This window comes from Monodon monoceros, unplaced genomic scaffold, assembly GCF_005190385.1.
Source record: "Monodon monoceros isolate NGI ecotype Baffin Bay Population unplaced genomic scaffold, NGI_Narwhal_1 Super_Scaffold_12, whole genome shotgun sequence".
Lineage (NCBI taxonomy): Eukaryota > Metazoa > Chordata > Mammalia > Artiodactyla > Monodontidae > Monodon > Monodon monoceros.
In genome coordinates this window covers 50,724,621-50,752,351 of record NW_021703768.1, presented here as the reverse complement: position 1 = coordinate 50,752,351, position 27,731 = coordinate 50,724,621, and the positions used below count along the sequence as shown (strand labels likewise).

Genomic DNA, 27,731 nt, shown 5'->3' with positions numbered 1-27,731 from the left:
GCCATCATTACACAGAAGCAACAAGACAGGACCACATAGCGAGATCATTTTGGAGACACACTAAGAAATTGTACCTGGAATCCAACTGTGAGATCCAGGTGATATGACTTGTTAAAGATATTTTGCCACCATATAAATCATTATGCTGGAATTTCTGGATGATATGTTTGTTTGAAGGCTTAAGAGGCTTCCCACCTCCTGACATAACCTTACCCTGGAAAAATGACCATCATGCCATCCTCCGTGAGGACACTAGAGGTTGAAAAGAGAAGCCTCATCACCTCTGGTCCTTTCCTGAAAAGATCCTTGGAGGCTATTCCAGTAAAAGGTAACTTGTTTGTAAGGGCTAACTCGGGCCTCTCACTGTTGTGGCCTCTCCCGTTGCGGAGCACAGGCTCTGGACGCGCAGGCCCAGCGGCCATGGCTCACAGACCCAGCCGCTCCGTGGCATGTGGGATCTTCCCAGACCGGGGCGCGAACCCGCGTGCCCTGCATCGGCAGATGGACTCTCAACCACTGTGCCACCAGGGAAGCCCAGGGCTAACTTATAATCTATTCTTTTTTTTTTTTTTTTTGCGGTATGCGGGCCTCTCACTGTTGTGGCCTCTCCCATTGCGGAGCACAGGCTCCGGACGCGCAGGCTCAGCGGCCATGGCTCACGGGCCCAGCCACTCTGCGGCATGTGGGATCTTCCCGGACCGGGGCACGAACCCGCGTCCCCTGCATCGGCAGGCGGACTCTCAACCACTGCGCCACCAGGGAAGCCCCTAATCTATTCTTAAACATAGTTCTCTTTGATATTAATTTCATTTGGGAACCAGAAACACTATGCCTATTAAGCCCAGGGATGGGAGTAGAGGGTAAGAAATGGAATGGAAAAAAAAGGACTTAATTAAATATCTGTTTGTAGAAGTCAACTTGCCTCTAACCTTTCCCAATTCCTCCCTTTCCTCTCTCATAACATTGATGTCATTCACCTCACTTATCCATATGGTATAATCACCCAATACATCGTTATTATTATTACTTTAAACAACTATCTTTTAGATCAAATAAGGATAAGAAAATAACATACTTTATTTTACCTTTATTTATTCCTTTTATGATAGTCTTCCTTTCTTTATGTAGATCCAAGTGTCTGACTTATTTAATTTTCCACCTTTGACTTACCTAGCCTTTGCAGATTTCCCTCTCTCTGGAGCACCCACACTGTGGTTGTTGAGGACACCTTCACATTTAACTATCTTGTGTCTTGCATTGTTCTTTGTTGTTTCATGATGTAAACCATGATCCTCCAATAGGGTTATGAACTCTCTGAGGCAGAGGTCCTTAATTGTGTTTTTTAATCCCACATAGAGCTTGACACAGAGGTTGAGTATATAAAAGACACTGGATTAACCCCGATTGATTATAGACTAGTAGAAATGTCAAGGTGCAGCACGTAGGACTATGCTTACATGGGTTATGTCATTTGAATAGTTCAGGAGGTTTGACAGAGTGCCTCCAGTGACTTCACTGTTCCCATCAGAGAGCTTCATCCCCTGATGCAGGTGCTTCGTGTATGTAATTATGATTATTTTAATGATACCTAGTAAGAATTTCTAAGAACAGCTCACAATCTAAGCTTCAGAATTAACAAGGATAGAAATACACATCGTGGATGGTATGAGGAAAGTGATGGCAGTTTTAGTCATCACCGCTTGGTACCCAGGAACTGGTCCTGCAACTTCCTGACATCTTGCCTTCTTGCGGACACACTCTATGATCATGTGGGAGGTAGAAGCAAGTCAGGTCAACTTTTGCATTTTACCCTTAAAATTACTAATGCTTTTCAGGTAAAATTTCAGGTAAGTTTGCAGAATAGAGTTTGGAGGGATTTGGGGGAAAAAAAAAAAAGATTTTGATCTCAACTACACTGGCTCCCTTAGTGTTTTCTGGATAACTGTGAGTGGAGATTAAATACCAATGCTTAGATAGTACTTCTTTTTTATCTACTGCTATAACTGAGCATCATAATGTTTGTAATTTCTTTATCATCTAGTGCCACTTGTTGAAATGTTTAATGATAGCAGTGATCTCTGAAATCTTTCATGAGACCAAGAATGAGTGCCTGTCCCTTTCATAGTGTTAAAGGGTATATGACCAACAAGTGAGTGCCCTCACAGCCCTGCATTGCCCTGTTTTCCCAAATTATCCATGGCTTCACTTAGGTTTCCTAATTAACATTTTCCTGATAATATTTATTAAAAGTACCTCCTTGATATAGATGGCAGTCACATTAAAGAGGTATAGTTACCTTTTTATTAAATGGAGGGTAAGTGGTGACAAGGCACTTTAATTTTTGATTGTTTTCTTTCAACATCTCAGAAGGAAATTAGCCATCTTAAACATTTGAATTAGTGGAATTCATGGGATTTTAATTCTTCATTCCAGTGCCAGCTCTATCACTAACTAGCTTTGTATTTTACCCTCTTTGAGCCTTCCTATTTGCATCTGTAAAAATATGTGTGGGGAGTGGGGAGAGGTGGTTTAAGGTATTATCATCTGGAAAGTCTCTAATTTCAGTTTAATATTGAATCCCATGAGCACCCACTCTGATTGCACCACCTCACAATTGCAGAACATTTAAGAGTTTGAGATATATATATATATATATATATATATATATATATATATATTCATTTGACCCTTAAGGTAACCTTATAAAATAGTCAAGGTATATTTTGTTATATCCATTTTACAGATAAGAAAACTGAGGATTGCAGTCCATATAGGTAATAATTGAGAGCAGAGCACATTCTTTTGAAGCAGGATAGACGTGGTCCAAACACCTGCTTGGTTCAAAGGGTACAGAATCTAAAGCTAATTTTTCCCATAAGAAGATCTCCCCTTGAACATAACCAGTGACTTGTATTTCCATGACTTCTAAATAAAGAGGAAAATCTTAGAATTTGGGTCATCCTAGTTACCTATAACAGTGTGACACTTTTGTGTTGAAATCATTTGCCTTCTCTGCTCATGACAGTCAGGAGACAGGGCTGGGGTGTGGTGATATGGAGAGCTTCATCCCTGTGGTTTGCTTTGTAGAAGTAGTTTACCCAGCCTGAAGCTGAAATAACATACACTGTTAGTGACAATAGATTGAGTTTGCACAAGGATCATAGTTTTGTGTTGGGTGTTTAGAAATAGAGAACAAGTCAGGAATTACTAACACCTTGAAGTGAGAAAAGGGTAGTCTCTGGTGCCAGACTGATGGAATTCATGTTGCATTTGCCACTTACTAGCTGTTGGACCTCAGGAAGTCACTTAACCTCCACGTGTATTAGTATTATCATCAGTAAAATGGGAATAAGAGTGTTATAAACCTCAGAGTGTTACTATGAAGAGTATTATACATATTTAATAAATATGTATAAAGTGCTTACATCATTGCCTAGTATACAGTATGTGTTAAATAGGTATCCAGTATTATAGTAAGAGTTAATATTTATTGGCTATTTCCTATGTCAGACATGAGTTCAGTGATTTATGTATATCATCTCATGTAACTCCCACTACAATCCCTGAGACAGGGACTATTTTACTGCTCATTTTATGCAAATTCACATAGCCAATAAGCATTAGCATATCTCTTAAAATTGTGCCCTCAACTTCTATGCTAAAAATAGTTATTTTCTAATATAAGTTGCTTAGAAATAGAGAAGATGAAAGTAGGAAGCCCTATTTCAGAGCATTCTGTGTTTTTAAGCTGACAAAAGTAACCTCTACATTGCAAACTTTGTTTTAAATGATTTGTCTTAAACGTTGTCAATAAATGGTTGATATTGTTGATATAACCTTAATCTGTCATATATATAAATTCTAGGTGTCTTTTAAGCACAGTGACTCTGATTTTGTTGTAACTGTACAGAATGAAATAGAATGTTTAACACTGATGATCTATGGTTTTAATGTTAAAAATGAGTTCTATTAGAAGCAAAAGAAAATGTCGTCTCAGTAGAGTACAGATGCCTGGAATAAATTTGGGTTGCAATGAGATGGGATGATTCATCTATTTGTATGGATTCTTTCCATTGTGCACTGCATGTTAAAATGCTTTACAATGATGGATTATTTTTCTTACATCTCTATAAACTTAATATTTCCACCATCTATTTAGTCAGAAAGATGTTCGTTGAGAATGCAGATGTTTCAGAGATGTTTCAGAGATGTTTTAGAGAGCATAAGCTTTAAAAAACTTAGATCCATTTAATTTGAATGTCCTTGAGCAAATTATTTAAACTCTCCAAATCTGTTTCCTTATTTATAAAAGAAAGGGTTGTTTTAACTTCACTTAGCAAGGCTATGTCAAACAAAAATATTGTACCAGGCACTTTATAATATTCTGATAAAAGTCATTGCTATTAAGACAGGTCTGTGTAATAAAACAGAAATTTGTATGATCCCATCTCTATTAGAGTTCTCTGGAGAAAAAGAATCAGTAGGATAGCTCTGTCCTCCCTCCCTTCTCTCTCTCCTCTCTCTCTCTGCCTCCCTCCCTCCCTCCACTGTTACCTACCTAACCTTATATATGTATTAAATATACATATATAGAGATCTCTTAATATCTCTATGTAGATATCTATATACATATCTATATCTGTAAATATATATCTAGATCACTCTCTTGACAATTATCTAATTACTAATATTAACTATTATTATTAATTATTATGACAGAGATGGTAGGAGCTAGTAAGTGTGAAATTTGTAGGGCTGGTCAGTAGGCTAGAAATTCAGGAAGAGTTGATATTGCAGTCTTGAGTCTAAAATCTCCAGGTGGGCCAGCAGGCTGGGACATCAGGCAGTGTTTTTATGTTGTAGTGTTGAGGCAGAATTGCTTCTTCTTTGGGAAGACTCAGTCTTTCCTCTTAATGTCTTCAACTGATTGGATGAGGCCCCCGTTATGGACAATAATTTGTTTCACTTAAAGTCAACTTATTGTAAATGTTAATTATGTTCACAGTTACCGTCACAGAAACATTTAATGTTTGACCAAACACCTGGGCACCATACCCCAGTCAAGAAGACACATTAATTAGCTATGACACCATGGAACTTTCTTTTCTTTTTCTGGTGTTAGGGTCACCACTACACTGATAAGTGTTCTAGTCAGCTATGTTATGCTGTTAAGGATGCCTTAAACCCATTCCACAGTCAACTGAGATGGGAGGATTTGTTTGTTTTGTTTTGGGGAGGATTGTTAATGGAAGGTGAATCATAGGAAAAACCACAATCTTTGGTGCTGGAATTCCTAGTGCCAACAGAGTCAGTAGTTGATAATTGACCAAGAATGGCAGATGTGGTGACATGGGAATGAAGCCTAGAAAAGTGTACTTTGTGCTTCTGGGGTCTTCTCTTTACCTCAGCTCAAACCAGATCCCCTTTGGGGATTGAACGCTCTTCCCACAAAGGTGTCCTATTACTGTCAGGTGAAGGCATTTCCCTCAAGTTAGTACTTCAAACTTCCTATCATGCCAGAATGATGGAGTCACTTCCCCCCTAGCAACTGCTGTGGCTGCCTCATTTCCCGGGAAACACTGGCTGCTATGCAGGTGACAGACCATCAGTTGCTTATTTGAGTCATATTTGAGATGTAGCTGGTGCTTTGGAGGGGAACATGGGAGTTATCCACTCTCCATTTCTGATGCAACAACTGGAGACATCCCTCCAAAGAAGATAATTCCAATACTGCCTTTTTGAAATGAGAGCCTAATGGAGTGCCATATGCTACCTCTTCTGAATTTGGCCCACATGCTCGGTGGGCCCAGTGCCATCTCTTTGGGGATATATATTCTTTTTTTTTACATCTTTATTGGAGTATAATTGCTTGACAATGGTGTGTTAGTTTCTGCCTTAAAACAAAGTGAAGCAGCTATATACATACATGGGGACATATATTCTTGAAAGAAAATTAATAAGTACAGGCTACCCAAGCCCTATAGAAAAATGCTCTCAGGTATTTGAGAGTGTGTTGTTAGCTGTTATCATCTCAGATATTCTCCTCCAAAAGGAGGCGATCTGTGGTGGTATAGGTTGTTTTGGGACCAGTATATAGTATCTTTATTTTCTTCAAGATGTTTTTCCATAGGCAGATTACTCTAGGAGACCAGGGGCCTGTGTGTATATTTAAATTTTTTCCAAAATAAAAACCTGTATCTGCAGGATAAGAAATTGAGTTCGGACACTGGTATGTGGACATTGTTCTGCCCATGTGGACTCTCTCTCTGCAAAGACCATTATAAAGAAATAATGCCTTTGATATTTGGGGAGAAAATTCCCATTGAAGTGCTTCATCTTCAAAGTCATCCTTTCTATCTTCCTGAAGGCTGACAGATGGCCACCATGGGGCAGTTGTATAGACTGGCTGCTGAATATAACACTCGTACTAAGGTCCATAGTGAGAGACAGACTTCCCTCCCTGCAGAGGCCACAGACAGGGCCTTATCAGGGATGACAGGCTGCTGAGGGGATGCCCAGGTCCTGTGCCTGGTGAGCATGCTGCTGCAGTGTGCGACCACAGAGGGCTCTTGCCTGTCCAGGTGCTCTCAGCGGCGGTGTGATAAAGACTTTGGAGGCAGTTTGAAAGCCTACTTCTGCAAACACTTCCTGGGATGATTTGTAATACCCTTCACATGTCATATTGAAGTGGGGTAGGTAAGGCTCTGAGAAGATAGGTTCAAGTTCAGGGGTGTTGAAAATGAAATAAAAGTTCTGTTCCAAACTGTATTTCGGGCACAGCCATGGGCTTTAATTAGGCTGGGTTTCTATTTGTCCTCCTTGATTGAGGGACATAGAAGAGAGCTGCTTCTGCTGCCCTGGGGACAAAAGATGTCTGATGACACGTGAGGCAGATCGGGGATCTGTGTGCTGACTCTGTCCACAACTTCCCCCCATGGAAAAGTGACTTTCAGCTAAACAGAAGAGAAGTGGACTCTGATGCTTATTTAAAAATAAATTATATGTCCACTGACTTCTCGACTTGTTTTGGAACTTGAAGGGTAAAAAAGTAACAAAAGAACATTTCGCTTATTGGAAAATCTGTTATCTTTGAGACACTGAAATACATGCTTTCCTCTGCCTACCTCATCTTCTTAGTGCAGTGATTTATTCTGACGTTGTCAGTCTAATCAAAGAACCCAATCTTTGGCACAAAAGGAAACAAACATTAACTCCACCTCTAGAGAGAATAAGCTTGATAAAAGAATATCAGGGCTTTGTCTCATGGTTCAGAGCTTTTATCATTTAGCTCAATTCTTCCCTAATACACACACCTGCACACTGACAGAGCTGCATATGAAGTTTAAAAGGGAATACTTCGGTTCTGGGGAAAAAAATAGTTCCATCTGGTGGTTTAGGACCTCATTTAATTTTTCAAATGTTTTCCGAGGGACGTAGCTAGGTGAAGGTGGTCATTTCAAGGCCCTTATATTATAGAATTTTGATAAGTTTTCCAAATTTTTACTTGCTCCCTTGTAGCACATTATCTCCTATCAACATTTGAACAGCTATCTGTGAGGTTGAGAATTTTGTCTCTTGTGTCTTGTTTTCTTGAAGCCCCCTCTAGAGGCCTCTGATTATCACCTGAGTTGCCATGTTAATAAATACTTGTTGATGTCCTTTCCATGACTTTGCTAGTTTTTTCCCTCCTTTGAGAAAGGTCTTTCTTTTGTCTACAATTAGGCAACATAATTAGGAAACTTTCTTCCACAGCCACTGGAAATAATAACTGGCAGTTGGGACATTTGTGGAGTGAGTGGTGAAATGGGAGTGGTCATGCATGTGATTAGAACATTAGGCCCTGTTGCATAGGCTCACACCCTAAAGTTCACAGAAAAATCATAATCACAATCAGAGTACCAGGAGCAAAAAGGGTTTTACCATGTTGTAGAGGTCAATGATATATTGACCTCCGTAATCTCTGGGTGAACCTGACTGCTATGTGTTGCCCTGTCCCTTGCCTTTCTTTAAAATTATAATTAGTCTATCACACAGTACTAAATTTCTGAAACATCTACATTACTTTTTTATATACATAATCATTTTCTCATGTATCAGGTAGATTCTTATTTGCCTGAATCTTAATATTTGGCCAAGAAATGGTAGACTAACTTCCCACTGTTAGCTGCAGGAAATTAGGCTTTAGTTCAAAAGCTTTTTGTATTTTATTTTCAGGCAAAGGTGCTGAGTACTTTGGCTGCAGTGCTTTGAACTAACCTTGTGCCTTTCATCTGAGTGTCTTACAGTTGCTGTATTTTCTCATTTAAACACACGACTGCCTTAGGAGATAGGAGTAGAGTAATAGCAATCCTTTGTAGATAAAGACTTGGGATACAGAGATTTGAAACCATGTGAAACAGTCTGGGAGAGACGGTAAAGGAAATTAGGATTCCTACACAATGCTGAATAATGGACTGGAATATTTTCTATACACAAGGTACACAGGCTTCTCTTTGTTCTAGCACACACTGAGGGTCTCTTGGACTGTCAACTATGTGAAGATTATTTTATTCGTTCATTAAAGTTCAGCTTGGAACTCCTGAGCTCAGGTTGCCTGCTATTGCAGGCCGACTACAGACATGATAAGGCTCTCAATACCCACACCCCAAGGATCTTACCTTTTTCTGACACCAAAACAATCTATGCCCAAACTGCCTTTAGAGAGTCAGGACCAGTCAAAGCCATCTATACCTCCCAATGCAGTGAGCAACCTCCTCCAAAAACCAAAGTTCAGTTTTTTGAGCACCTATATTTCTATTCTTTAATTCCCATACTGTTCAGTGATTCTTACCAAGCTTCATTGCTGTACTGCCGACCTTCCATACAATAAAATCATGGTGCCCTCTAGGAAGCCTGTTCTATTATAGATTACCTTCCTGCATCTTTAATATCTTCATATTACTCCGTGGTGTGCTGGTAAATATTCAACAATGTACTATCTGAAAAAAGACGTGTATATATATATACACATGAGTTATTAATATTTTTACTAATATAAAGAATGTGTAGCATACTGTTTACAAATAATACATGGTACTCTCTATTATAAATTCTGTATAGCCAATGCATTTGCACTTAACATTTTCATGATTTTTTGCTGAACTCTTGTATCAATAACAAACCAATGGTTGTAAATGGCTGTAAGCCCGGCATGAATGTTGGTTGGTACTTTCATTTGGATGGATAAGTAGGATAAAAGTGAAACAATGAAGGCATATGTCAGAATCGTGCTTATTTGTCAATGACGTGAGGGACTTCTGTGCTGAATCAGATAGAAGTTTAAAATACCGTGAGAATATTTTCGCAAGTTTTACTTCATGCTGCTCACAATAAAGTATCAACAGACATGACACACTTTTAAGTTTCATCTGCATTATTTTCTCCACTATTTCCTTAAGTCTAAACCAGGATTGGGCAAACTTTTTCGTAAAGATCCAGGTATTAAATGCTTCACATTTAGAGTCACATTGTTTCTGTGGTAATTACTCAACTCGTGTTATAGTGGAGCCATAGACATTACCACTGAGTACTGGCATTTTCCAGTAAGACTTTATTTACAGAAACAGGCAACAAGTGGGCAATAGTTTGTCTAGAAAATTGGCAAAACAGTAAATCAAACCTTGATCTATTAACATTTACCGGTTTCTATGGTGTAAGAACTCCATCACAGCCAATTTCAAGCTACCAGTGTGATGTTACTGAACATGTATTTGGGAAAGAATGTGCAGTAGCACCCCATTATGTAATATTTCCACTATATAGACACAATGGGTGGAAATATCTCAAGAGTATGGATAATAAAAGGTAGTATATTTATTAGAAAATGAGGAGTTTGAGTATTTATTACCTTTGGTTTTAATGTTACTGCCTTAATTATAAGGTCATATAGTCTAATTTTTGATAATCATTATGTTCAGCAATCAGCACTCAAAATTTCTAAAAAAAATTGTAATTAGGCCTTGCAAGCTGGCATGAGCTGGTTCTACCACACCATTTCTTTTCTTGGCACATTTCCCATTGGAGTTTTAATATTTTATATTCAAGGAACTGTAAAGCAGGACCTGTAAATTCATTCCATAGACATTTCATTAACTATGCATTTGTGTCAGACATTCCACTGTCATTCTTGACTCCTTTCTCTTACTTTGAGATGCATTTTCTTCACCTCTCCTGAAAAATGTCTGCACCTTTGAAGCTTGGCCTTCTTCTAACCCATTGACTACTCTATCATTCTGTTAAATTTATTGATTACGTATTTCACAGTCCTCTGCCATCCCCAGCGTGACTTCAGCTGCCATGTGGATGATCCTATTAACATTCCAAGTAATTTCTTTAATTCCAGTGGCCTTTACGACTGTTCTAATAACATATTTCCATACATGTTTCCTAAACTTCTCAATGACTAGTTTAATATCTTGAACTCTGATATCTTACTTTGTGAATTAAACTATAAACTGTGTTATCTTCCTAATTTTAAGATATTTAAATTTCTTTTTTTATTGAAGTGTAGTTGATTTACAATATTTTTTTAGTTTCAAGCATACAGGATAGTGATTCAATATTTTTATAGATTATATTCCATTTAAAGTTATTATAAAATATTTTATATATTCTCTGTGCTGTACAATATATACTTGTAGCTCATTTATTTTGTACATAGTTATTTGTACCCTTTAATCCCCTACCCCTATATTGCTCTTACCTTCTTTGGACTCCCCACTGGTAATCACTAGTTTGTTCTCTATATCTGTGAGTCTGTTTCTGTTTTGTTATATTCATTCATTTACTTTTTTATATTCCACATATAAGGGATAACAGACAGTATTTGTCTTTCTTTTTTAGTGATATAATTCACTAAACATAATACCTCCAGATTCATCCATGTTGTTGCAAAAGGCAAAATTTCATTCTTTTTTGTGTGTCTGTGTAGTATTCCATTGTGTGTGTGTGTGTGTATATATATATATATATATATATATGCTACATCTTTATCCATTCATCTGTTGGTGGACACTTAGGTTGCTTTCATATCTTGGCAATTGTAAATAATGCTGCTATGAACATTGGGGTGCATGTATCTTTTTGAATTAGTGTTTTCATTTTCTTTGGATATATACCCAGGAGTGGAATTGCTGAATCATATGGTAATTCTGCTTTTAGTTTTTTGAAGAGCCTCTATACTGTGTTACATAGTGGCTGCACCAATTTACATTCTTACCAACAGTGTACAAGGTTTCCCTTTTCCCTACATTCTCACCAACACTTGTTATTTGTGGTCTTTTTCAGGCTAGACATTCTGACAGGTGTGAGGTGATATCTTACTGTGGTTTTGATTTGCATTTCCCTGCTGATTAATGATGTTGAACATCTTTTCATGTGTTTGTTGGCCATCTGTATGTCTACTTTGGAAAAATGTGTATTGAGATCTTCTCATTTTTTTAAATCAAGTATTTTTTTTTTTTTTTTTTTTACAATGAGTTCTATGAGGTGTTTATATGTTTTGGATATTAATCCCTTATTGGTCATATCATTTGCAAATATTTTCTCCCATTCAATAGGTTGTCTTTTTGTTTTGTTGATGGTTTCCTTTGCTGTGCAAAACTTGTAAGTTTAATTAGGTCCATTTCTTTATTTGCTTTTATTTCCTTTGCCTGACAAGACATATCCAAAAGTATATTGCTATGATTTATGTCAAAGAACGTTCTATCTACTTTTTTCTTCTAGGAGTTTTCATGGTTTCTGTCCTTACATTTAGGTCTTTAATCCATTATGAGTTTATTTTTGTATATGGTGTGAGGAAATGTTCTAATTAAATTATTTTACATGTAGCTGTCCAGTTTTTCCAACATCATTTATTGTGTGTCTTCCACATTGTATATTCTTGCCTTATTTGTCTTAGATTAATTCACTACAAGTGCATGGGTATATTTCTGGGCTCTCTGTTCTGTTCCTTTTATTTATGTGTCTGTTTGGTGGGCCAGTACCATACTGTTTTGATGACTGTTGCTTTGTAGTATAGTCTGGAGTCAGGGAGCCTGATACATCCAGCTTTGTTCTTTTTTCTCAGGATTTCTTTGGTTGTTCAGGGTCTTCTGTGGTTTCATATTAATTTTTATTATTTTTTAAAAAGTTTTATATTGCAGCATAGTTGATTAACAACGTTGTGTTAGTTTCAGGTGTACAGCAAAGTGATTCGGGTTATTACAGGATATTGAGCAGAGTCCCCTGTGCTATACAGTAGGTCCTTGTTGGTTATCTATTTTAAATATAGCACTGTGTACATGTCAATTACAAACTCCCAATCTATCCCTCCCCCCATATTAATTTTAAAACTATTTGTTCCAGCTCTGTGAAAAATGTCATGGGTATTTTGATAAGGATCACATTAAATCTGTAGATTGCTTTGGTTAGTATGACCACTTTTTTATTTTTTAAAATTAATTTTTATTGGAGTATAGTTGCTTTACAATATTGTGTTAGTTTCTACTGTACAGCAAAGTGCATCACCTGTACATATATATATATATCCCCTCTTTTTTGGATTTCCTGCCCATTTAGGTCACAACAGAGCACTGAGTGGAGTTCCCTGTGCTGTATAGTAGGTTCTCATTAATTATCTATTTTATACATAGTATCAATAGTATATATATATATCAATCCCTATCTCCTAATTTCTCCAACCCCCACTTTCTCTCCTGGTATCCATACATTTGTTCTCTATGTCTGTGTCTCTACTTCTGCCTTGCAAGTAAGATCATCTATACCATTTTTCTAGATTCCACATATATGTGTTAATGTATGATATTTGTTTTTCTCTTTCTGACTTACTTCACTCTGTATGACAGTCTCTAGGCCCATCCATGTCTCTACAAATGACCCAATTTCGTTCCTTTTTATGGCTGAGTAATATTCCATTGTATATATGTGCCAGATCTTCTTTATCCATTCCTCTGTTGATGAACATTTAGGTTGGTTCCAAGTCCTGCCTATTGTAAATAGTGCTGCAATGAACACTGGGGTGCATGTGTCTATTTGAATTACGGTTTTCTCTGGGTATATGCCCAGGAGTGGGATTGTTGGGTCATATGGTAAATCTATTTTTATTTTTTTAAGGAACCTCCATACTGTTCTCCATAGTGGCTGTATCAATTTACATACCCAGCAACAGTGCAAGAGGGTCCCCTTTTAACCACACCCTCTCCAGTATTTATTGTTTGTAGATTTTTTGTTGATGGCCATTCTGACTGGCATCAGGTGATACCTCATTGTAGTTTTGATTTGCATTTCTCTAATAATTAGTGATACTGGGCATCTTTTCATGTGTTTGTTGGCCATCTGTATGTCTTCTTCAGAGAAATTTCTATTTAGGTCTTCTGTCCATTTCTTGATTGGGTTGTTTGTTTTTTGATATTGAGCTGCATGAGCTGTTTGTATAATTTGGAGATTAATCCCTTGTCAGTTGCTTTATTTGCAAATATTTTTCCCATTCTGAGTGTTGTCTTTTCATCTCAATTATGGTTTCCTTTGCTGTGCAAAAGCTTTTGAGTTAACTAGGTCCTATTTTTTAATTTTTGGTTTTATTCTCATTACTCTAGGAGGTGGTTCAAAAAAGATCTTGCTGTGATTTATGTCAAAGAGTGTTCTGCCTATGTTTTCCTCTAAGAGTTTTAGAGTGTCTGCCCTTAAACTTAGGTCTTTAATCCATTTTGAGTTTATTTTTGTGTATGGTGTTAGGGAGTGTTCTAATTTCATTCTTTTACATGTAGCTGTCCAGTATTATTGAAGAGCACCACTGATTGAAGAGACTGTCTTTTCTCCATTGTATATTCTTGCCTCCTTTGTCATAGATTAAGTGTCCATAGGTGTGTGGGTTTATCTCTGGGCTTTCTATCCTGTTCCATTGATCTATATATCTGTTCTTATGCCAGTACCATACTGTCTTGATTATTGTAGCTTTGTAGTATAGTCTGAAGTCAGGGACCCTGTTTCCTCCAACTCCATTTTTTCCCCTCAAGATTGCTTTGGCTATTCAGGGTCTTTTGTGTCTCCATACAAATTAAAAATTTTTTTGTTCTAGTTCTGTAAAAAATGCCACTGGTTATTTGATAGAGATTGCATTGAATCTGTAGATTGCTTTGGGTAGTATAGTCATTTTCACAGTATTGATTCTTCCAATCCAAGAACATGGTTTGTTTGTTTCATTTTTTATTTCTTTCATCAGTGTCTTATAGTTTCCTGAGTACTCCTCTTTTACTTCCTTAGGGGGTTTTACTCCTAGGTATTTTGTTCTTTTGGTTCCAATGGTGAATGGAATTGTTTCCTTCATTTCTCTTTTTCATCTTTTATTTTTAGTGTATAGGAATGCAGAAGATTTCTGTGAATTAATTTTGTACCCTACAACTTTACCAGATTCATTGATTAGCTCTAATAGTTTTCTGGTGGCATCTTTAGGATTTTCTATGTATAGGATCATGTCATCTTCAAACAGTGACAGTTTTACTTCTTTTTTTCCATTTTGGATTCCTTTTATTTATTTATTTTCTCTGATTGACATGGCTAGGACTTCAAAAACTATGTTGAATAATAGTAGTGAGAGTGGACATCCTTGTCTTGTTCCTGATGTTAGAGGAAATGCTTTCAGGTTTTCGCCATTGAGAATGATACTTGCTGTGGGTTTGTTGTATATGGGCCTTATTATGTTGAGGTAGGTTCCCTCTATGTCCACTTTCTGGAGAGTGTTTATCATAAATGGTGTTGAATTTTGTCAAAAGCTTTTTCTGCATCGATTGAGATGATAATATGGTTTTTATTCTTCACTTTGTTAATATGGTGTATCACATTGATTGATTTGCGTATATTGAAGAACGCTTGCATCCCTGGGATAAATCCCACTTGATCATGATGTATGATCCTTTTAATGTGCTGTTGGATTCTGTTTGCTAGTATTTTGTTGAGGATTTTTGCATCTATATTCATCAGTGATATTGGTTTGTAACTTTCTTTTTTTGTATTATCTCTGTCTAGTTTTGGTATTGGGCTGATAGTGGCCTCATAGAGTGAGCTTGGGAGTTTTCCTTCCTCTGAAATGTTTTTGAAGAGTTTGAGAAGGATGGGTGTTATGTCTTCTCTAATTGTTTGATAGAACTCACCTGTGAAGCAACCTGGTCCTGGACTTCTGTTTGTTGGAAGATTTTTAATCACAGTTTCAAGTTCATTACTTGTGATTGGTCTGTTCATATTTTCTATTTCTTCCTGGTTCAGTCTTGGAAGGTTATACCTTTCTAAGAATTTGTCCATTTCTTCCAGGTTGTCCATTTTATTGGCATAGAGTTGGTTGTAGTGGTCTCTTAGGATGCTTTGTGTCTCTGTGGTGTCCATTGTAACTTCTCCTTTTACATTTCTAATTTTATTGATTTGAGTTTTCTCCTTCTTTTTCTTGATGAGTCTGGCTAAAGTTTTATCAATTTTGTTTATCTTCTCAAAGAACCAGCTTTTAGTTTTATTGATCTTTGCTATTGTTTTCTTTGTTTCTGTTTCATTTATTTCTTGAGTCTTTTATTTATTTGTTTGGTTTTGCCGGGTCTTATTTGCAGCCTGTGGGAACTTTAGTTGCCACAGGCAAACTCTTGTTTGTGGCATGTGGTATCTAGTTCTCTGGGCAGGGATCAAACCCAGGCCCCCTCCATTGGGAGTGTGGAGCCTTAGCCACTAGACCACTAGAGAAGTCCCTATTTCATTTATTTCCACTCTGCTCTTTATGATTTCCTTCCTTCTACTAACTTTGGTTTTATTGTTCTTCTTTCTCTAGTTCCTTTAGGTGTAGGGTTAAATTGTTCATTGGAGATTTTTCTAGTTTCTTGAGGTAGGATTGTATTGCTATAACCTTCCCTCTTAGAACTCCTTTTGCTGCATCCCATAGGTTTTGGGTCATCGTGTTTTCTTTGTCACTTGTCTCTAGGTATATTTTAATTTCCTTTTTTATGTCTTCAATGATGCCTTGGTTATTTACTAGTGTATTGTTTAACCTCCATGTGTTTGTGTTTTTTAAAGTTTTTTTTCCTGTAATTGATTTCCACTCTCATAGTATTGTGGTTGGAAAAGGTGCTTGATACAATTTCAATTTTCTTAAATTTACTGAGGCTTGATTTGTGACCCAAGATATAATGTATCCTGGAGAATGTTCCATGTGCACTTGAGAAGAAAGTGTATTCTGCTGCTTTTGGATTGAATGTCCTATAAATATCAATTAAATCTGTCCGGTCTATTGTGTCATTTAAAACTTGTGTTTCCTTATTAATTTTCTGTCTGGATGATCTGTCCGTTGGTGTAAGTGAGGTGTTAAATACACCCACTATTACTGTGTTTCTGTCATTTTCCCCTTTTATTGCTGTTAGCATTTGCCTTATGTATTGAGGTGCTCCTATGTTGGGTGCATAAATATTTATAATTGTTATATCTTCTTTCTGGATTGACCCCTTGATCATTATGTAGTGTCCTTCCTTATCTCTTGTAACAGTCTTTATTTTAAAGTCTATTTTATCTGATATGAATATTGCTACTCCAGCTTTCTTTTGATTTCCCTAGAATATATTTTTCCATCCTCTCACTTTCAGTCTGTATGTGTCCCTAAGTCTGAAGTGGGTCTCTTGTAGACAGCTCGGATATGGGTCTTGTTTTTATATCCATCCAGCCAGTCTATGTCTTTGCTTGGAGCATTTAATCCACTTACATTTAATGTAATTATCAATATGTATGTTCCTATTACCATTTTCTTAATTGTTTTGGGTTTGTTTTAGTGGGCCTTTTTCTTTTCTTGTGTTTCCCACCTAGAGAAGTTCCTTTAGCCTCTGTTGTAAAGCTAGTTGGGCAATGCTGAATTCTCTTAGCATTTGCTTGTCTGTAAAACTTTTGATTTCTCTGTCAAATCTGAATGAAATCCTTGCTGGGTAGAGTAATCTTGGTTGTAGGTTTTTCCCTTGCATCACTTTAAATACATCCTGCCACTCCCTTCTGGACTGCAGAGTTTCTGCTGAAAAATCAACTGATAACCTTATGGGTATTCCCCGCTATGATATTTGTTGCCTTTCCCCTGATGCTTTCAATATTTTTTCTTTGTATTTAATTTTTGATAGTTTGATTAATATGTGTCCCAACGTGTTTCTCCTTGAGTTTATCCTGTATGGTATTCGCTGAACTTCCTGGAGTTGATTGACTATTTCCTCTCCCATGTTAGGGAAGCTTTCAACTGTAATGTCTTCAAATATTTTCTCAGACCCTTTCTCTTTCTCGTCTTCTTCTGGGATCCCTATAATTTGAGTGTTGTTGTGTTTATTGTTGTCCCAGAGGTCTCTGTGACTGTCCTCAATTCTTTTCATTCTTTTTTCTTTATTCTGTTCCGTGGCAGTTATATCCACCATTCTATGTTCTAGCTTGCTTATCCGTTTTTCTGCCTCAGTTATACTGCTATTGATTCCTTCTTTGGATCATCTTTACTGTTATTACTCTGAATTTTTTTTTTCAGGTAAATTACTTATTTCCTCTTCATTTGTTTGGTGTTTTGGGTTTTTACCTTCCTCCTTCATCTGCAACATATTTCTCTGTATTCTCATTTTGTTTAACTTACTGTGTTTAGGGTCCCCTTTCTGCAGGATGCAGTAGCTAGTTCCTCTTACTTCTGGTGTCTGCCCCCAGTGGGTGAGTTTTGTCCAGTGGCTTGTGTAGACTTCCTGGTGTGGGGGACTGGTGCCTTTGTTCTATTGTGTGGAGCTGGATCTTGTCCCTCTGATGGGCAGGACCATGTCAGGTGGTGTTTTTCAGGGTGTCTGTGAGCTTAGTATGATTTTAGGCAGCCTGTCTGCTAAGGGTGAGATTGTGTTCCTCTCTTGCTAGTTGCTTGGTGTGAGGCATCCAGCACTGGAGCTTGCTGGCCATAGGGTGGAGCTGGGTCTTGGTGTTGAGATGGAGACCTCTGGGAGAGCTCTCACAGATTAATATTCCCTGGGGTCAGGAGTACTCTGGTGGTCCAACATCCTGGGCTCAGCTTTCCCACCTGAGTCTCAGGCCAAACCCCTGGCCAGAGCACCAAGAACCTGCAAGCTCTGTGGTTCAGAAGAAAAGAAAAAAAAGGAAATGAACAGACAAATAAAACCCCAAGATAAATGGTAAAAGCAAAACCAAACAGATGAAAACACACAAAGAAATACACACACACAAACAGAAAACAAGAAAGATGAGAGCAACCAAACAGTAAGTGAACCCCAAAATGAAAACAAATAATAAAACTAAATTAACAAAAACAAAAAACTGAATACAAATCAAGAGCAGAAAGTAAACTAAAAAAAGGCAAAGAAAGCATAAAACAAACACACAAAAAGATTAAAAAAGAAAGAAAGAAAACAAAAGGAAAAAACACAAAACAAGAAAAAGTAATGTAAAAATAGAAAAATATAGAATATAGTTTGAAAAAGATAACAACAAAGCAAAACAAAGGGAAAAAACAAGTAAAAATATAATGAAAAAGTAAATAGAAAAAAATAAAAAATATACTATAAAGGCATAAAAAAGAAGAGAAATAAAAAATTAAAATTAGAAGAATAATAAACAACAGAACAAAATGAAACAAAAAATAATAGTAATAATAATAGTATTTTCCTGGGGCCTCAGCTGTCAGTGTCCTTGCCATTATAGTGAGCCACAGCCAATCCCTGCCTTCCCAGGAAATCCTCCAATATCTCTAGGTAGGTTTCCGGATCTACTCTGGGGCCAGCTGAGACTCTGACCTGGCCCAACTCCTGCATGTACTTGCCCCCAAAGTGCACGGTTGCCCCTAATGTCCACAGCCTCAGGTGTGGGAACACTCATTGTCTATTCAGATATTCCACAGATGCAGGGTTTACCATGTTGATTGCGGGAATTAAATCTGCTGCTTCTGTGGCTGCATGGAGAGATTTCCCTTCCTCTTCTTTGGTTGCACTGCCCCTGGGGTTCAGCTTTGGTTTTGGACCCACCTCTGCATGTGGGCCACCCTCAGGCATCTGTTCCCGGCCCAGGTGAGAGGGGGCGAAAGCAGCGGCTGATTAGCACACACTTGCTCACTCAGGCTGGGAGGGGGAGGGATACGGCAGTCACAGTTGGGATGTGTGGGGAGTGCGTGCAGCAGCAGAGGCTGGCAGGAAGTTGCAACAGCCTGAGGCACACCGTGTGCTTTCCTGGGGAAGTTGGCCCCGGATTGCAGGATCCTCTGCAGCGGCGGGCTGCACAGGCTCCCAGAAAGGTGTGGGCAGTTTACCTGTGCTTGCTCACAGGACCCTCGGTGGCAGTGGCGGCAGCAGTAGAGGAATCACCTCAAGGCTGAGATAGCAGCCTTGGCTCGCGCCCACCCCTGGAGCTCATGTAGGTGGTACCCTGCTGTCTGTGAGTGCACGGAGAAAGAAGCTCCTAGGCAGGCCTGCCCCTCTCCTCATGCACCCCCCAACAATGGTCCGTTGCCTCTCTTGTGGGCCCAGGCTTCTTCCCACACTCCCTCAGCTGTGGCATACTAGCCCCCTCAGGCTGTCTTCACACAGCCAACCCTATTATTCTACCTGGGGTCTGACCTCTGAAGCCCAAGCCTCAGCACCCAGCTCCCACCTGCCCGAGTGGGCAAGCCAACAAGCATCTCAGGCAGGGGAATGCTGGTCGGCACCAATCCTCTGTGCGTGATTCTCTCTGTTTTGCCCTCTGCACCATTACTGTGCTCTCTCCTGAGGCTCTGAAGCTCCTCCCATGCCCGGTCCCCGCCAGTGAGGGGGCTTTCTAGTGTGTGGAAACTTTTCCTCCTTCACAGCTCCCTCCCAGACGTGCAGGTCACATCCCGATTCCTTTGTCTCTTTTTTTTTTTCTTTTGCCCTACCCAGTTAAGTGGAGATTTTCTCAGATTTGGAAGTCTGAGGTCTTCTGCCAGTGTTCAGTAGATGTTCTGTGGGAGTCGTTCCACTTGTAGGTGTATCTTTGTTGTGTCTTGGTCTCCTACTGAATGACATTCAATTCCTATAGTTCTTATAAGTAATTTCTTGAAGTTTGTTGGAAAAATATCCAAAGATTTCTAATTTTCTCTCCCCCAGTATATAAGCAAGTAGGTCAACAATGCCTGCTGTTAACCTCTTCTTCACAGGAAAAGAAAGTCCATTATGAAGTTCTGCACCTTTGCAGGTAGGTAGAGAATGGGGGGAAATACACACAATCTGCTGTAAGTTCCACATTTATTTGGTCAGTGATCTTAAATACAACAGGAGCAAAGTAGCAACACTAAGCAGGAGCCAGTGGAACGTATCTGGTAGACTTCTCCATAACTTTGGCTTCCTTATGAGGCACATAGCTGTTGGCTCAGAAAGAATCTTGCCTATCCTAAGAGAGACACAGACTTACATCACTATTCAGAAAAAATCTACATTAAAAAAGTATGTACACCAATAAAGCAATAAGCTCATTCAAAGGGAAGAAACAAAATTGATGCTCACAAGTCTCTGAACAATTTCTTTGCTTTCATCTTTTCAGTGCCTTGAAAACCCTGACACTTTGCAAGTTTAAACCAAGAATAAATTCAACAGCATTTTACTCTGCAGCATTTCTAGAGAAACATGGAAGAGTTCTTGGAAATGCTACTTTTGTTAAAAATCAATAACTGTAAAATATTTCCTAAGTAGACAAGCCCCCATTTTTTGATCACTGCTATATCTCTGAGCCCCATTTTATGCTGTAACATAAAATACAGTTACATTGCCTCCTTGGTATCTCCCTTTAACTTTTTAAGAAAAATATAAACTTTCGTGCTATTCACTTTGAACTCGTGCTTATTTAGAATTTTAGCTTTAGTTTCTTGTGTTGCCTTTAGTTTTTATTAATTTTGTGATTATGTGAGAAACTTTAACCTGCCAATAAAATAAGGTGCTAAGATAGTATATTGTGGGAACTGCAGTCTTGCTGTAATTTCCTTCGTCGAGATTCAACAATGAACCTTCAGGTCATTTTCAAATGTGTTCTTAAAATTTAATTTCCTTTGCTTTTGGTAGTAGCATGAAACTAAGATATTCCAGTTAAGTAAGGTCATTTTATTAGTACACTTTATATGTTTTTCAGCTATAGTGAGGTACTTTGCAGTACTTTGAAATGTGCTTAGCTTGAGTGCAGCCTGAAGACTAAAGCAGATACAAAAAGCAGTGGTTTTTCAAGTGTTACAGAGTGATGGGACCTGGGACTGAGCCTGATTTTAGTAATGGTTTTAGTATTTTTCTTTCTGCAACACATTCAATGCAATCATGGTAGATAGATTCTGGGTAAAACATACAAATGTATACAGAAAAATGTCAATGCTGTTACTTTTATCCTCATCCAATCAGTGAATTTTTCTGTGTACTAACCTTGAACTGTAGAAGGAAAGTATTATTCTATAGGCAAATAGATCACCGTTACTTTTGAACCTCCAGTTAAAAAATCAAGAGAAAAGCTTTCCCTGAATAATTCTGAAATCCATAATGCTCATCTTTTTTTTTTTTTTTTTTTTTTTTGCTGTATGCGGGCCTCTCACTGTTGTGGCCTCTCCCGTTGTGGAGCACAGGCTCCAGACGCACAGGCTCAGCGGCCATGGCTCACGGGCCCAGCCGCTCCATGGCATGTGGGATCTTCCCGGACCGGGGCATGAACCCGTGTCCCCTGCATCGGCAGGCAGACTCTCAACCACTGCACCACCAGGGAAGCCCCATAATACTCATCTTTGAATCACTAATCATGCTATCAATAGATTTCTTGAATTAAAAAGAGCTTTTTCCCCTTTCCAATGGAAACAAAACATTTCAAGAGTGCAGTCAAGGTAGAGCTGATGAGTGTTTGCTCTTGCAATTCTAAAGACTTTTTTGCTCTTATTTCTTTTGATATTTATTTGTTGGAGCATAAGGAGTCAGGTGCTCAAAATATGTGAAAGATAAGGCAACATGACCTACCGTGTCCTTTACTTCGTTGAATCAAAGCCTGATTAGCACCAGAACTGAAACCATGGTTTTGTTTCTGTTTGTTTGTTTGATTTTGCCTAGTGATCAACTATACTTGACTGCTTTGATTTTTGAATCATCTTGTCCTTCAGATTATTGGATTTTCCTAATCAAGTTGAAGTTCAGCAGTCTTCACAATATGTCAGAAAAATTCCCATGATGTCAGTCACCACAGCCTTAGACTATTTGTCATGTACTCTAAGTAACCAGACAGAAAAATCTAATTTTCCATTGTATGAACCAGCAATATATATCTGAAATTCAGCAGATTGGCATTACCTGGTACAAATTCAGAGGATTATATTCAGATTCTTTTCTGACTCAGGTCCAGTGATGAAATCCTAGTATATAAATACCTGTTATCTGTATCTGAAGGCAGACTCAGAATTCATCATAGAGTGCGAAACAAGAAAGATGAATATATTCACATTACATTTATCCTCAGTGAAAATGTTTAAGTGAGATAGTTGAAAATGACACTGCAGCCACTAGATGAAATTCAGATTAGTGATTATCCAGAAGGTCATGTGGACTCTGTATAAACTGGATAAATTAAACCTAAAGAAACAAAAACTTGAGAGCCATGATATCTGTTTTCAAAGGAGTGCCCACTGAAAGAAGGGTTAGATTTATTTTATTTTTCTTTAGAAGATAGAAGCACACCAGATTGTGGCAGGTTATTGAATGCTGAGTTTGGCTTAATAAAAAAAAAAAATGTGAATAACTAGAGGTAGTCTGTAAGTCTGCCTGAACCAGCAGTGAGTCTCTGTTATTGAAAATATTTTAGAGTCTGAATGACAATCTGCCAGGGATGTTGGACAGAGAACTCTTGATCTGGCAGGGAATTTGGATTTGTCACTTTTAAGGTTTATTCCAACCCTGGTTCTGTTATATTCACCCTGGAATAAATAGTCAGCACCGTCACCTCCTTTCTAGACCTCTCGTTTCCTTTTGTTTACCATAGGATAATACACAAAGAAGGGAGAAAAGAAGCCCAAATTCAGCTGTTAGTTGGGCTGACCCTGTTAGTGAAATCTCATAAACATTTTTTTTCCATACTCCTCCTTAGCTGCTTCTGGGACCATCTTTTTATGAATATGATTCCCAGATTCTCTCACCCAATTTTCAATTGGCTATTCCTTAATCTTTTCTGAGGTCATGAGTGTTTACTCTCTCTATCCTTCTGTCAGCCTTACTTAATATAACTATTGGCCATCTAAGAGTATGAAGTTAGAAACTTCTGTTTTCATTTATGTAAAAAAATTGCTTTTGAATGAAGCAGGTTATGTTTGACTTCTCAGCAACCTCAATGCCCTCAAGTTCAAGGCAAGGGATGGAAAGTGACATATTTAATGCCCAGCATCAAATGAGCCAAAGAAAAGCAAACACACAATTGTTTTTCATTAAATATATTCCTAATCCAAAACTTTTCAAAATAGTTATCCGTGGTCAAATAAGTTTCAGAAATATTTATAATACTCATATTTAACATTTAGTGAGCATTTACTAAGTGTATGTATCGGTCAGGTTTAGAGTTTTATATACCTTATTTCATTCTCAATTTTCCTATGAAGCAAAAGTTATTACTGGTCTTATAGATGAAGAATCCGAGGCATTTGCCACTTCCGAGGTACTGAATGGTAGTGCCAGGAATTCAGCAGAGCATGTATAACCCTGTGTCTTCACTAGAAGACTGCTCAGTGACCTAAATGCACATTTGTGGTTTATTAATCTTCACACAGGAGAAATAGCTTATCAGCTCTGTTCCAGAAGTGTTTGACTACAGGGCACTTTAATGATACATGATGAGAGAGTAGTATTTTGAGAAATACCATCTTAAATTACATTTTATCTGTATCACTAGTAACCTTGGTCTCTTTTATTAGAAATCATTTCAATAGAGGAAAATTTTCTAACTAGAAGAATCTCCATTGTGACTTGCAACAGGATGTTGTGAAATGCTGTTTGAGATCAGTTTTTATTACTGGAAGTTAGCAAATCAGGCAGAAATTATAGTGGAAATAGCAGCATGTTCAGAACAAAGTTTTGTGTGAGTGATAATGAATGACTGCTGTTCGGGATGAGTTTGGAATGGTTTCTTATGCAGCAAGAAATATAGAGATAATACATCTGAGTTTTGCAGGACTCTGTATTTCAGGGGTGCCAGATATCTCATAATACCAAGGATGTTACCTCAGCCATAGGGCTTGTTGAACTTCTCCAAAATCTGATAGTAAAGAAAGTTCTAATGAGAGGTGGCATGGGTGATATGGTCATACAGTGAGGGGAAAAGAACTACTTCTGCAATTTCTGGGTTGTTGAGAGATTCTGCACATTTTTCTTAGGCTCAAAGTTGGACTCTGGAAATAGATGAGCTTGGAGGCTACTGGAAATTGCCACAATATGGACAAAAATGAGTTGCATCTGAGATTGCAGTATCATGTCTCATGCTGGAGATGAAGTTGAATTTTATGCAGGATGAAAATGCATTTGTGAGATGCTTGGGATATACTACCCGTGCAGACAATGAGCTTAGTAAGAGCTGATAACCGATGGAAAGGGAACAACAACCTTACCACCATGTACATACGATGCTCATGTAAGGAAATAGCAATTACAACTACAAGAAAGGACAGGCAACTTAACAAGGGCTGTTCCCCCTTCTCTGATACAACTCCAGAGAGGCAAGCATAGTAAACAAGGAGGGGGAAAATCCTACCATATTTACCTCCATCTGAGCCCAAGTTTCACGAGTAAGAAAGTTATTAGCAAGACTAATAAACTGGTATTGGTAGGCAGAATGAGGAGGGCTTTGCATCCAATACAAAATTAAAATATAATCTGTACTAAACAGTTTTAATAACTGAAAGTACCCCCAGAGTGATGGAAAGTTTCTAAACTTTTGTTAATGAAGCTCACCATGAAGGATAAAAGAAAATTCTCAAAGCACCATCGGTAGCAACTACTGGAAAAATAAAAAATGTTTTGTGTATATATTTCAATAAATTGAGATTCTTCAAATTCATTAATAAATTTTGATTAAATCTATTTAGTGGTCCTGAACAGATCTGTCCTTGAGATTGTTCAGCACAATTTGGGGAGTTTGACAAAATGGTCTGATTCTTCCTTTAGAAAAAAAGAATCAGAGCCTCGGGCACCTTGCGAGTTCAGGGTCTCTGTGTTGCGGGTTTCTCTATTTTCAGGGGCGCCGACATGTCCTCTCCGCCTCGTGCATCAGGCTGCGCGCGGTTGTGCGCTCCGGGACTCTTTTCAGGGCTGTCAGAAGCCCAGCAGGTTGCTGGGCCCAGCTGGCACTGCCCTCCGCCCTCCCTACCAGTAGGTCGATTCTCGTAGTAACAGCCGGTGGGGAAATGGTTGTGCGCTTTCGGTGCCTGCCGAAGTCATTGTGATCCTGTTAGATATCGAAAGTACCACAACCCCGATTGCTTTCGTGAAGGACATTTTATTTCCTTACATCAAAGATAATGTTAAAGAGTATCTGCAGACACATTGGGAAGAAGAGGAGTGCCAGCAGGGGGTCAATCTTTTGAGGAAACAGGCTGAAGAGGACTCCCACCTGGATGGGGCCATTCCGATCCCAGCAGCATCCGGGAATGCGGTGGATGACATGCAGCGGATGATCCAGGCCGTGGTAGTTAACGAGTGCTGGCAGATATCTCTGGACCGGAAGACCACGGTGCTGAAACACCTGCAGGGCCACATGTGGAGGGCAGCCTTCAAATCTGGGAGCATGAAAGCAGAGCTCTTTGAAGATGTGGTTCCAGCAGTCAGGAAATGGAGAGAGGTGGGAATGAAGGTGTATATCTATTCTTCAGGGAGTGTAGAGGCACAGAAACTGTTATTTGGGCATTCTACAGAGGGAGATATTCTTGAGCTTGTGGACGGTCAGTTTGGTACCGAGATTGGACACAAAGTGGAGAGTGAGAGTTATCGAAAGATTGCCAGCAGCGTTGGGTGCTCAATCAATAACAACTTGTTTCTGACGGACGTTACCCGAGATGCCAGTGCTGCTGAGGAAGCTGACATGCATGTAGCTGTGGTGGTGAGACCTGGCAATGTGGGGTCAACAGATGATGAGAAGACTTACTTCAGCCTCATCACATCCTTCAGTGAACTGTACCCGCCTTCCTCAACCTAGAGGAGGAGTTCTAAGGAAGAACAAACTGTCTTCACAGAGTTGTCCCTGTAGTCTAGTTTTATTCTAATGGTAAAAGTAATTTACTTAAAAAATACATATATACACATACCTAAAGTAAGTGTGTGTATGTTCAAATTACCATTCACAGGCACGTAAGTGGGAAAAATAATCTCAGTTCAGTGACAAGGAAACTTATTTAAAGATGATGCTTTGTATGTAGAAATTGTTTGAAACCACAACTCTAACCATTACTGAGGGTGAAATATAGGTGATAGAAGAAATTATTACTATACAGGTCAAATGTGTTATGTTTATCAAGTCACGTACCCAAATAGAAAGGTAGGTTTGAGAAGTTACTCAGAAGCCTGGTTATTTTAAAAACTAGAAGAAGTATTTCAAAGACATTCCTAGTAATAATCTAGTCCCCTTTTAAATTGCGAGTTAGATTACAGCAACTGAATTTCAAACTATTAACCTCCCTATGTACAAATGACAAAGCTATTTGTTTCTGCTCCAAAAGAGAGCAAAGTTGGGAAAGGAGACTCATTTGAGTCTTGATTCATCATGTATCTGTTACTTAAGAAACTTGCTAATCATTGTGGTACCCACAGCAAGCAGTTGCCTTACCAGTGAAAAACATGCACTAACATTACGTTAGTAACATTTCTAAAACATTTCTAAAATAGAAATGTGCTTCCTAATGTTTAACAAAACAGTCCTAATCCTGCCAGTGATCACAGATTTCAGAGTTACCTTGCTAACTACTTCTTAGCACAGTTTGAGAAATATGTTAATTGCTGTTTACTATTAAAAAACGAAAGGTTTACTGAAATTTGTCCATAAGACCTAGAAGAGCCCTAATACCTAATATTTTCTTCTGAAATGGATGTGAGAAATGTAAATTTTATAACAGCATTATTTATCCTAGTTCAGCCTACTAGGATGTCATGTCAATTTCATGTGGTAATTAATAAAAACATTTTCTTTAAAAAAAAAAAAGTTTGGGAAAAGCTGAGTCATGTTTAATCAGCCACTTGGAGAAATACAGAGTAACCTAATTAGGGACAGCTGAGGCATACAGCCTTCTCATCTGTTATGAAGGAATAAGGCTGCTTGGTTGTAACCAAGGGCCAAACTAAGATGCCAAGATGTGTTTCAGAGGGGGGCATTAGCTCCTAGAGTAATATATGAACTAATTGCCCTGGAAAAAGATTTCTTCCAAGTGACTATAGAAGAGTTAATTATTACTCCGAAAAGTGCTAAACTAGAACTGGTGTGTATTGATTTATCTATTTAACATTTCAGAGTAAATTGCAATCATGTGGGTAAAATAGGCAAAGTCCTGAGGCAACTTGTAAGAACATGTGTGTTGCAACCAGGTAAAACTGAATCTTTGGGGCTATTTGGAATTACTGTGAAACTCACGGTTGTGCATAAGGAACAGCAACATTTTTGTTTACAAATATTTTGTTTCTTATAAATAAATATCATTGTTGGAGAGCGGAACA

The 27,731-nt window shown here is 38.3% G+C and overlaps 1 protein-coding gene across 1 annotated transcript; it reads left to right on the top strand.

The window, feature by feature from the left end:
• Positions 1-222: 222 nt before the first annotated feature.
• On the top strand, positions 223-26,223 carry LOC114892083 (enolase-phosphatase E1-like). Its single transcript, XM_029216799.1, has 4 exons — positions 223-328; positions 1,836-1,847; positions 23,639-23,694; positions 25,405-26,223. The coding sequence occupies exons 1-4, from the start codon at positions 223-225 to the stop codon at positions 26,221-26,223; spliced, it is 993 nt and encodes a 330-aa protein (XP_029072632.1).
• The last annotated feature ends 1,508 nt before the right edge of the window (positions 26,224-27,731 follow it).